This window comes from Pantherophis guttatus, chromosome 3, assembly GCF_059756535.1.
Source record: "Pantherophis guttatus breed Tessera chromosome 3, ASM5975653v1, whole genome shotgun sequence".
NCBI classification, from domain to species: domain Eukaryota; kingdom Metazoa; phylum Chordata; class Lepidosauria; order Squamata; family Colubridae; genus Pantherophis; species Pantherophis guttatus.
The window spans coordinates 179,208,649-179,221,279 of record NC_142065.1 but is presented as its reverse complement, the minus strand read 5'-3'; the positions used below and the strand labels follow the sequence as shown (position 1 = coordinate 179,221,279).

Sequence of the window (12,631 nt, the reverse complement as noted above, 5' to 3'; positions counted from 1 at the left end):
TATGTTTGTGAATATACAATCAAATGCAAATAAACACATGAGTACATAATTGTCCCGACTATTGCTTAATCAGAGTTTTCAGAAAACATTCTGGTCTTGTTTTATACTCAACCAATATTCTGTATTTTTTCTGCGAGAATTATAATTAAGCATTTAAAGTAGCAAATGGTACTTAGTTTAAAAATTATCTGGAAAGATAACAACAAACCTGATAGGTAGCACCCATAAAAAAATAACTTTTTGTCTATGTCTGCATCTGATTACTTACTTATAGCTTAGCTGGTTGGTTTTGTATTTGCAGGCTGGCTGTTAACTGTTGAATATCAATGAGTCTTTCTAGCTTCCTCTCTTTGGTTTGTATTGTGTTGTTGAGCATCCCAGGGATGTGTTTAATTGAAGGCTTTTGTGGCCTTTCCTGAACACCTTAAGGATTTTTCTAAGTTAATGGTTGGGTGAAAATGCTTTAATTATGATTTTTATAAATGTTTTTATTCGCCACTTTTCTCAACCATCATGCGAGTTCATTGGCCAGCCCAGCCATCACCTACTTTTGTGGTCCTGGGCCATAAAACAAGCCAGCAGCAACAGCACTTAGACTTACTGTATATACAGCTTCACAGTGCTTTACAGCATCTCTAAGCAGTTTACCCAGTCAGCATATTGCCTGCAACAATCTTGAGTCCTCCCTTTACGGACCTCGGATGGAATGCTGAGAAGGCAGTCAGGTTCTGATTCCAAGTTCTTATTCTTCTCTTGGAATCCCAGAGCATACAATTTATTTTAAGTTTGATATGATGAAGACTGAATCTGGTTTGAATTTTATTCTGTTTGATTGTTTCAAATGGGGCTGTTTGTTTCAGGCTCGAAACAAACCATCTTTTCCATTTTATGTACACTCTGGGAAGCTTTTGTAGGTCTCTGCAATTCTGATATTCTCCAGGTCATATTAATCTATTTGGTTGCAAAACAAGCAACTATGACTGTATAATTAAACTTTAGAGACTATCACTGACACAAAGTCTCTTGAAATGTGTTCAAATACAATTTGTTTAACTTTTCTGTCTTTTCTTTTTCATCAGCTAAAATGAACCTATCAAATTATTTGCAATGAATATTTCAAACAACCCAAGGAAGCTTCTATTATATAATGTTTTCAATTAGTACAGAACACAGAGTGACTCATACAGGTAGTTCTCGACTTACAACTATTTGTTTAGTGACCATTTGAAGTTACAACAGTGCTGAAAAGTGACTTATGATCATTTTCCCCATTTATGGCCATAACAGCATCGCCATGGTTACATGATCAAAATTTGGGTTCTTGCTTACTGGCATGGATTTATGACAGTTACACCGTCCTAGGGTCCTGTGATCACCTTTTTGCAACCTTTCCAGCTGGTTTTTGACAAGCAAAGTCAATGGGGAAAGCCAGATTTGCTTAACAACCACACAATACACTTAACAACTATAATGATTTAGTTAACCACTCTGGCAAAAAAGGTCATAAAATGAGCTTAACACTTAACAACTGCTTCGCTTAGCAACAGAAATTTTGGGCTCAGTTATGATCATAGGTTTCGGATTACCTGTACACTACAATGCTTCACTAAACAACCCTTGTGCATATACTGACTATTTTACCAGATGAAATTGTACCCTTTTTCATGCACTTGGTTTGCCTTTTAATCGGTACTGTTGAAAGAATCAATGGAATAAAAATTGGGGTATTCATATAAAAATGGAATGTACTGGTAAGTAGAATTCTGGGAGAAGGATTTCCTACCACAGCAATATTCAAAACAGAGCAGAATGTAATACTACAGAATGGCTTTAAGCATTTTTATTTGCTTACCCTTTCCATGGAATCATCAACTGACAGCAGAGTTTGAAGTCTTTTGCGTTGCAAGGTATTCGTAAATTCCATATGGATGGGAAGCATAGGCCCTGTATACTGCATGATCCAATGCTTATCCATATTGGGTGCATAGTTGTAACTAGGAGTTCTACAGGAGAAGATAATATAGATTAAGCTCCAGATGCAAAATCTGCCCCTTTTGCTATTATCTACTGCACATCAAAATAACTTTCAGAAAAAATGCAAGGTTATGAAATGCATTTATAAATTACCAGTTGAGAGTAAGCAATCATAATTAAGTAGGTAGTTTATTTCATACAATTCTGAGATCTGACTTCCAGCATATTATTTATAATCCCAATATTATAATCACCTGATCTTTTCTGAGGCCGACGTTTCGCTTCTCATCCAAGAAGCTTCTTCAGCTCCAGAGCTAAAGAAGCTTCTTGGATGAGAAGTGAAACATCTTCAAAGAAAAACTAGAAAGTCCAGTTGCCTCTTGAAAAAACACCTTTGGGACAACTATGACCTGGTTGACTGAGAATCTCCATAGACATTAATTGATGTTTTAAATAATAAAGGCAATATGCTCCTAAGAATCAACTTTCTCGGGATATGAGTGTTGTTCTGTGTGACTCCCAAGGTCTAAACTAATCTCTTCCTTGAAAGCCATAGACTAGTGTTTTTCAAACTTGGTCACTTTAAAAGGTATGGACTTAAACCCCAAGAACTGCCCAGGCAGCATGCTTTCAACTCTCAGGCTTGCTGGCTGAACCACAGCAAGTTTTTTTCCACTAATTTCTGAAAATTAACATTTTTGAAATTAATATATAGGTAAACGTCTGTACTATATGTATATCACAGTCATGAGAATTAGGAAAATTAAGAATAAATATTATTTTCCTTACTCGATAGCAAAAAGAAAATTTCCTACTGGTGCAAGAATGTCATGTAATTAAGCAATTGCTTAATTAACAGACATTCCTCATTAATAGACACTGTATCATAGTTCTTTAGTAAAAATGATAATTTTTCATCTAACTTTTGCCAAGTTATCAAGCAACATTTGTTCTGCTTTCCATTCTTTGCTGCAGACAGCTCCTATGGTTGCACAGCATCACAATTTCTGCCACTCGCATAAATAAACAAATAAAATAAAACTAATACCATGCCACTGTCTGCAGCACTGTTATCTTGATTTCTGTATAACTGCCATGATTAGAGCTAGAAAATAGTGTTTATCTTCCGTTTTGATTACTAAAGAGTCTATTGATGTTTGGATGCTGTCCACAGAAAGTCAAGCTGCCCCAGTTGCCCCTAAGACAATGGCTGCAGCCATCATTACGAAGGATGTTATGTCTGTTCTCATTATGATATGGGAGAATATAACACTAATGCTACTGTTTGTGCTGTAAATATTTCATTGGGTGTTGCTGAAAACAGAATGCCCCGAGTCAAAGATTTTAATGTCCTCTGAGACATCCATAACTGAATTATTGAAGGCTAATACTCTTCAGGCCATAATAATGTCTTTCAAATCTCAGTCTCACCAGTGTAATTTACACATGGTTGGAATTCCACAACGAGCAGAACATATTAGGTGGGATATTAGCTCTGCCAGAAGATTATCAGTAGAAACCGAGAGGGGTCCCTGCATTCCACCCTTCCTTTTTCTATAGCTGACAAGCCTTTGCCATTTATTGGGAAATATCTCCGACTGAGATCCATATTATGTTCTGTCCAAACTACCTTAAAAAATTATAAGAATGTAAGAAGGTTTATTTCCCAAATCGTATCTCCCAATACGATTTGGGAGATAAATTTTAAAATGTTATTGAATTTTCAGTCATTTTTGTTATCTGTCAAGCTAAGGGCATCCAGAAATCTTGTGGAAGCAGGAAAAAGCAAACTGCATTTAAAAAAAATTTCACTAGCAAAGTCACATTAATGCAGGGCTGTCAAACTCGTGGCCCATGGCCAGATGTGTTACACACTGCCCATGCCCATGCCTGGTTTAGCGAAGGAGGAAAAAAGTCCCTGATATGTCATGTGATGCCAGTGGCAGATTAAGGCTCACTGGTGCCCTAAACACTGACAAATCTTGGTGCTCCCCTCCTTTGTACATACTATACAAATGAAGCCCAGCTTAGGCTACATAAAACTTTGTGGTACCCCTTTGGGCCTAGTGCCCTAAGCACGTGCTTAGTCTACTTAATGGCCACTGTGACGCCACAAGTTTGACAGGCCTACATCAGTGGATTGAAAATTTTCCCCCTTTTCTACAGAATTTATTTCTAACTTCAAGCTCTTTCTCTCTAATTCATGATCATACATTTGTTTGTTTTGCATACTGTTAGAGTTTGGAGCTACAAGGAAAAGTTAATAAACTGTAGTCCTTTTTAAGATGTAATTTATTTTTTCCTCTTTGCTCTTCTCCTTTTTCTTAATCTTAATCTGGCCTTCCAAAAGATATATATTCAATGGCAATAAAAAGTTTACTTCATTTTTGTCTCCTGTTCAGTCTGTATAAAATTAATAATAGTAATATAATTTATTAATGTGTTTAGGGGAAATTAGAGATGCTTCATAATACTTTTAAGTTTGACGCAAGTTGAACCATTTTTAATTTTTTTTCTCAGAGATACTGTGTTTGCATATTTACAACAGTCAAGTCCTTTGTATCCTGTCTTAATTAATCCTTGTGGCACTTCTCTTTGATTGAACTTTTAGGGTCTAGATCAGGGATGTCAAACTCACGTCGTCATGGCAGTGTCATGTGATGTATCGGGAATTTTTCCCCCCTTCGCTAAACCAGGCATGGCATGGCCAGCATGTGATGCATCCAGCTTGCAAACCAGGAGCTTGACAGCTCTGGTCTAGATGATCTTTATATAAAACTCATATAGTTACAAGCAATAAATAAGTCCTACATAAAGCTTGGGTGAGGGAAATATATATATGAGACAATTCTGAATGTGCAAGGAACGTTGCAACTTGATAGATTTTTTAAAATAAGATTACTTTTATTTACAGTGCATCTGATGATCTGATGATCTTAGTGGTTTATAGTCCTCCATTCAGTACAAAGATTAAAAACAAAATATAATAAAATGATGTAAATAAAATAAAAACTTTTCTTTCTCTTCCTTCCAATTTGGTTTCAGAACATCTCACTACTTAGAAATTCTGAAAAAAGTAGATGGATGGCAGTTGATGAACAGTGGTAAGATTCTGTGGTGTCCAGATTATAAATTACATTTCTTACAGGAATAAGAAACCTTATTGTATATGTCTAGCTGCATTTTGCCAGTACAGGTAATCCTCAACTTACAACAGTTTGTTTAGTGACCATTCAATGTTATAGTGGTACTGAAAAAAGTGACATGAGCAAGTATTCAAAATTTGGCAACTGACTCATACTTATGATGGTTGCAGTGTCCTGGAGTCATGTGATCACCTTTTGCGACCTTCTGACAAGGAAAGTCAATGGGGAAGCCAAATTCACTTAACAACTGTGTTACTAATTTAACAACTGCAGTGATTCACTTAATGACTGTGGCAAGAAAGGTTGTAAAATGAGGCAAAAATTACTTAACAACAATGTCACTTAGCAACAAATTTTGAGCTCAATTGCTAAATCAAGGACTATCTGTGTATTTGTCTGGTATCCTATCTGGTTATTCTGAATTGCATTAAATCAGCCAGAAGTAATTAGGTTTCAATAAAAATATTTACATAAAAATATTTAGGCTGTATTCTGAATTCTTTATTTATCTTGCTATAAAAATTCCATAGAAGTTCAATTTAAATTTGTCTGCAACTTCAAACAAACATAAGAATATCTAGTTCTCAGACTTGGAGGTAAAATTAATATTATTAAAATTAATTTAACTCGAAGATGATTTATATTTTAAAAGAACTTTCTATTTATATTCCTTTTATATTATTTAATAGCGTTAATAGCTTACTACACTATTACATCTTCTAAAACACTTTCTCGTATGCTTTAAGATTTTTACTGTGTTAGGATTCAACTGTCTGCTGACAAAGATCATTTTCAAGCCTATTATTAGGTATTTTTTCCAGTTCTGGGCACTGTATAGAATAAAGAATTGCAAAATTCAATTCCTTTTGGGCCTCAGTTTCAAAAGTTCTATTTGACCTCAGTAAAATACTGATGAATATTATCTTTATTTGATTTATCACTTTCTTACTTGCATTTAATTCTGCAAAGTACAGTCATGTGGAAAATAAAGGACTGTGGCTAAAATTTTGAAGGTCTTAGCCATGAACAAGTTATATTATTTTCCCAATGAAGTAGCAAGGAATAAAACTTTCAACAATTTAGTCATTTTTTATATTTCTTTTGTACATAATATATTTTTTCTAGCCTTTCAATCCTTTTGTCTTTCATTTTAATATTACTTCCCATTGTTAACATTATACAAATACATTTGTTAGTCTGACTTAATACAAACTAAACCAAAAAAGAAAAGTCAGACAGCTTAAATTTAAACCCATTACCCAGAAAAAAATGGTACCAAAATATATTTGACCACCAAAAGAGAAGAATCCTCAATAGTTAAATATTCAAATGATGACACTTCTTACCAAATGATTATATTACTTTTGCCATTATTTTCATGAGCTATGCCAAAAGAAAAGTCAGGCAGACATTGGATTTTTCCTTTGTTATCTGGCCATGATAAGCTGGCAGCATATTAAACTGCAGAAACCATTCCTTTAGCAATTTAGGCATGCAAACTGGCAGTTTATCTTCCATTTCTTCTTTTACTCCTCCAGATAAAATCTTACTCTGTTTAGTCTTTCATTATTAAAACAACCTGCAGCAACCACTGAATAAAAGTTGTATAATACTCCCAGAATTTCAAGACAGCTGGGTTGGGAGAAAATAGTGATTTCTGATTTGTGCTTTCACACTTTTTATAATCAGTTAAGCACAAATAATTTTGACTTCAACTATTACCGTACATATTTGCAGGAATGCATACGGAGTTTAACAAAAGTTTCCAAGGTTACCAAGTTCAGATATTAATATCATACAGTGTTCAGTGCAGACGAAACTTCTCTCAATCTCCTAATACAGAAGAGTGGAAGTGGCTGCTAAGTTTAATGCTTGAGAGCCTTCTTTGATCATTTTTAAAGTGAGCACAGATTCCACATGCAAAATGCGGGCAAGGGTGAAGACAAACAATTTAACTCTGCTTTGCCCTCCATCATTTCCAACAGGTAACAAGCCACTCACTGCAAAAGAGGGCTTCCTTTGTCTATGAAGACCTTTCATTTAATTGGAAACCCTGGTCAATCAGAGCTCTCAAGTGTGCAGACAGCCTCCACAGAGAGTGGAGTCTCTCAGCTGCAGACACCCCCTCCCCCATATGTAAAGGGCGATGGGAACAGTACAGCTTACATGCTTTAAAAATGATTAAATGGGGCTATTACTTGGCCTTAGTTTCAACCACTCCATGAAATCTGCTTCTAATTAAATTTTTAGAACACAGCCATGTCTGAGAGGCTTCAGGCAAGTTCTCCCTCCCCTTCCTTACTCCCCTGCCTCATCCTGCTATCCTGTCTGCTACCCTGTTTATTTTTGGGGTGGGGGAAGAAACGTTAGCTGCTGAACTGATAATGCATACTTTTTTAAGAAAGTCAAAAATTTTAGAAAGTCAACCTTTCAGTATTTAAAAAGTAAGTGCTCTGGCCTAAATAGAGCTGTTTGCCTTTCCAGTGGTGGTGATCAAAGACTCCCTGCTAAGAGGGACCATAGAAGCAATCTGTTGGCCCAACAGTCTGTTAAGGGAGTGTGGCCACAAAAACTTAATAGAGAAGATAAGCAAAATGCGGACTGGATTTTGATCCCAGGAGATGGATACAGAACTCATTACAGTTATAAACCTCTATGTGCCTACAAGAGTGGCTCTCAGTCAAGCGGAAAGAGGTGTTGAATGGTAACACTACAAAGATCCCAGGCTCTGTATTGTTAATATATTTATTAATGATTTGAGTGAGGTCCTAGAAAACATAACGTGGGTGACATATACATAGGGTAGATAGCGAATTATTGCAGTTTCAGAACTTAGGATGGTACTGACAAGCTGCAATAATAGGCTGAGAGCAACAAGATGGATTTTAACAGGAGAAAATATGTAGTACTTAATTAATTTGGAAAGGAAAAATCAAAGGCGTAAGTGTAGAGTAGGGAAGACCATGTTGGGAAGCAATATTCCTGAGAGAAACTGGGTGTCTTGGTGGATTACAATTTGAACATGAGCCAACACTATTGATGGAAATAAAGCGAATGCAACTCTAGGTTGCATCAACATAAGTACTGGGAAAATATCAAGTCATTTGTGCTCTCATTTCTGGGCTGATGGGACAAAGTCTGACACATTGGAGCACATCCAGAGAACAATTACGATGATTAAGAGACCTGGAAGAAAATCTTTTAAGAGAAAACAATTGGAGGAGTTGTGGATATTTAATTTGAAGAAGTCTGTGGGGAAATGTGATAGTTGTTTTCCAAAATCCAAAGAATTCTAATGTAGAAAATGGAATAGTTAGGAAGCAAATTTTGATTAGATATCAGGAAGTGTTTCATAATGCTAACAGCTGTTAAACAATGGAACAAATTGCTTCAGGAGATGGCAGACTCTTATGGGAGGTGTTTAAACAGGGTGGACAGCCATCTGTCAGAGATAGCTAATGCAGTAGATTCCTGCACTGGAAAAGGAATTGGACTAGATGACTCTTTCTAACCATTCGGTTCCATGACTGCATGACTATGGTTGGTTCAGCTTATTTAGGTTGGGAAATTTTTGTATCTTAAAATTAGGTTTGTCTGCAACTTCAGTCAACCAGTCTGATATATTTGGTATATATTTATGTACTGATTATTTGTTAGACATTTGGTGTCTCAAAACTAGCAATAGACAAAAATAAATGCTTGGAAGTTGGAATGTCCCAATTTCAAGTACAAAAATAAGCTCTTTTAATTATTTTGAAAGTATTTCAAGCTAGAAACAGAGCTAGTTTGAAGATGTTTTGCACCTGAAATATTCAAAAATGATGAATTTTACGAAGTTTCACTTAAAACAGTTTAAAATAAAGCACTTCACAAACCCTTAAGAATTGTGTCTGTCAGATGTAAATGCCTTATTCCCTAATGTGTAAATAATGTATATATGGGATATCAGGGGTTAACTTATTCTTTGTTTCTTAATGTATTCATAATTCACCACTCCCACTCTTGGCTCCACCCTTTGTATATATAAGGAGCCACTTTCGCCATTTTTCCTTGCTTCTATCTGTGAATATTCAGTGAATATAGAATGCCTACTATGATTAAAGAGAACTATATTTGAACCTCTAATTCTAATTATTATTATTGAGTCTGATCCTAAAAATATTGTAACAAACTGGTAGCAGAGGATGGTTAATTGACTCAATAAATAACTAAAAATGTCTAAGAAAGATAGGCCCAACACCAGGGCCTACAGCAAAGAAATAGAAACTGAACAAGAAATAATCAACGAATCCACAAACGCGATTTCGAGAGAATCCGAAGAATACACCACTGAAGAAGAAGAACTAATAAATGAAAATGATGGCCAGGAAGAAATCGAAATAGAAAATAACGAACTCAGGTCAGAGATACTAAAGATTTTGAAAAGCCAGAAGAATGATGAAAGCCTCATCGCGAACCTCCAAGAAATGCTGAAGAACAGCGGAGCAGCGAGAGAGAAAAACATCGCTAAAGAGGAACCCAAAGAACAAAAAACTGTGAGTGATATGACTACAGAGAAAGTCGTTACGAAAAAGAAAAGATGTGATCCCGCGCGAAATTTTGAATGGCAGCCATCTTGGTTTCAACAAGCCTCCAAAGTGAGCGAAGCAGAGCCAATCAAAATGATCAGTTCAAAATTTCTGGCGCGAAAAACGTTATCAGACAACAAAAGTGAAAAGGAGGATTCAAACTCTTCGGAAGAGCCAGAATCAGAAAATGAAAACGATTTAACGAAACCACAAGTAAAGTCAGCAATGAAGACGCTTTTTGCCGCATTCGGGCCAAAATTAAAAATTTCCAAAGCGCCAACGAAGAAGCAAGCAAACAAGCCGATACTTCAAGACCTGCACGCTCCCATCCTGACTTCGAGAACAACGACGCCCGAGCCCAGAGAGCCGTGTCGATTCCGACCTACACCGCAGACCGAAGCAAGTACCAACGCACCCAAAAGAAAGAGAAGAACAGTCGCCGCCATCAGAACTCCTAAGACCAAGCCAGAGACCGACTCATCTGAAGAGGAACGGAGCGAGCGAGCTGCGACGGAGAGAACCTTCCACGACGAAGTCAAAGAAGAAATGAACAACGCGCATGTGCGAAACTACGTAGACGGTCCGGAAAGACTTGAACTGGCCAGAGAACCGCGCAGACTCGTTGCGAGCATCCCCTTGCCGTTTTGCAATTTTCTACACTTGCGAGACCACGGACTGCCTCAGGTTGTAAGTAATGGACAAAATTATGTGGGTAACTTACCCAGTGACTTCCCAAAACTTAGAGTTGATGGCATTAATTTACAAGAATGGTATCAACAGCTCCAGGTTGTCTTTATGAAAGAAAATTTACTATTCTTTATCACTAGTCCCCCAAGAAGACCTTGGACTTTAAAAATAGATTGTTTACACCATAAGGCATTTTTCTTAATAATATCTAGCGTGTCTCCTGCAATGTATCATAGCATCAAACCAAATCTAACTGTCTCAGAAATAATTCAATGCATGTTTAATTTGTTTCACAGCGATAGTGTAGCTACCACCACAAGAATGTCTAAGGACTTCTTTTCTTCCAGAGTAAAACCAGGGGTTTCCATAAGTGAGCATTTAATATCTTTAAACAAAATAAGAGCTGAACTGCATTTGAGGGGGGAAGTGATTTCAGATCAAACAATGAAAAGTGTCATTATTAACTCACTTGATTCATCATGGGATAGTTTTATGTCACACTTAGACACCATCAATCTAGGATATTTATCAGTAGAAAGTCTGTCTAACAAATTGATAGCAGAAGACAATTCAAGAAAAAATCGTTATAGCAATCACACAGAATACAAACCTTTTAGGAAGGTAGCTTTCCAAGAAAAATATAATGAAATCTTTAAATGCCACAATTGTGGGTCCAGAGAACACAATAGAAGAGATTGTCCCAAAATTTTGAAGGAAAGACACAGGTCAGAATATAGGAATAAATACAATTATAGACAGTCTTCCACAGATAGACATAAATATAGAAGCCCACCAAATTACAGAGAAAGTAGAGGGGGCAGGGAAAATTCAAAAGAGAGAAAATCTGGTTCATTGAATGGACTAAATAAACAAGATAACACCAAAACGCAACCAAATGAGAACAATAATTGGCTTATTGATTCAGGAGCAACTAATCACACCACTAATAACAAAAATATATTGTCTTCATTTACAGAAGATAAATTTGTAATAAAGGTAGCTAATCAAGAAAAAGTTCAAGTACTAGGCAGAGGGAATGTGACCTTGCCTGGTCTAGGAAAAATAGAGGGGGTATTGTTAATACCAGAAATACCTCATAACATACTAAGTGTCATAAAATTAAGCAGAGATTCTGACATCAATATAGTTTTCTCAAAGGGAAAAGCAACTTTAGAAAAGAATAAAACAAATGTAGGCACTGTGATGATTAAAGGAGGCCTACCCTATCTGATAACAAAAGAAAGATGGTTACATAACATTGATTCAAATATGGAAGATTGCATTGAGGCAGATGATGAAAATATTAGTAACAGTGACAATGATGAATGTAAAATATCTCATGATCACACAGATACACACAATGAGAAGAAACCAAAAATAGGTAAACCAATTCATGACGAGTGTGCTCATATCTTACATAGGAAGTTAGGACATGCAAGTTTTCCTGTAGTACAAAAAATGACTGAACACGCAGAAGGTGTCAAAATAAAAAATTGTGAAAATTATTTGGAATGCTCAGTATGTAAATCTACTAAATTAAAGACTAGTCCCAGACCAAAAAAATCCACCAGATCAACTAACAAAATTTTTGACTTAGTACACATGGACTTAGTTGGTCCATTAACTCCATCAATCACTTATAGAAAACGTTACTTCCTAACAATAGTAGACGATTACAGTCGCTATGGTTTTGTTTACACATTAAAACACAAGGATGAAACCTTTCAAAAATTTAAGGAATTTTACAAACGCATAGAAACACAACATAATATCAGAATAAAACAAATTATGACAGATAGGGGATGTGAATTCATGTCTAAGGAATTCTCCCAATGGTTAAAGGATAGAGGAATGTTACATTACACGTCTAGTCCATTTTCTGCGTTCCAAAACGGGATTGCAGAGAGAAAGAATTCCACATTACAAACCATGATTAGATGCACATTAGAGGATGCTGGTTTAGGCAAACAATTTTGGTCAGAAGCCCTACATTATTCAAATTACACTCAAAATAGAACTTGGTCCAGTATTGTGAATAAGACACCATATGAGGTGATGTATAATAGGAAACCAAAATTAGCACACATGCACATATTTGGGGTCACTGCAGACGTACACATACCCAAACAATTGAGGAGAAAAGGAGAAAACGTATCCAGAAGATTAAGATTTATGGGATATGAAACTGGCACCAAAGGGTACAGATTCATTGATAATAATAATAAATTTATAGTTTCCAGAACAGCTGTGTTCCAT

At 36.1% G+C, this 12,631-nt stretch overlaps 1 protein-coding gene across 7 annotated transcripts in view; it reads right to left on the bottom strand.

The window, feature by feature from the left end:
- SULF1 (sulfatase 1) overlaps positions 1 to 12,631 on the bottom strand; it is a 102,414-nt gene that overhangs the window by 26,567 nt on the left and 63,216 nt on the right. For all 7 annotated transcript variants that reach the window (XM_087890663.1, XM_034429936.3, XM_034429939.3 and 4 more), the window contains exon 9: positions 1,853 to 2,003. In XM_087890663.1, coding sequence (XP_087746789.1) covers positions 1,853 to 2,003 — 151 coding nt within the window. The remainder of the gene's footprint in view (positions 1 to 1,852; positions 2,004 to 12,631) is intronic.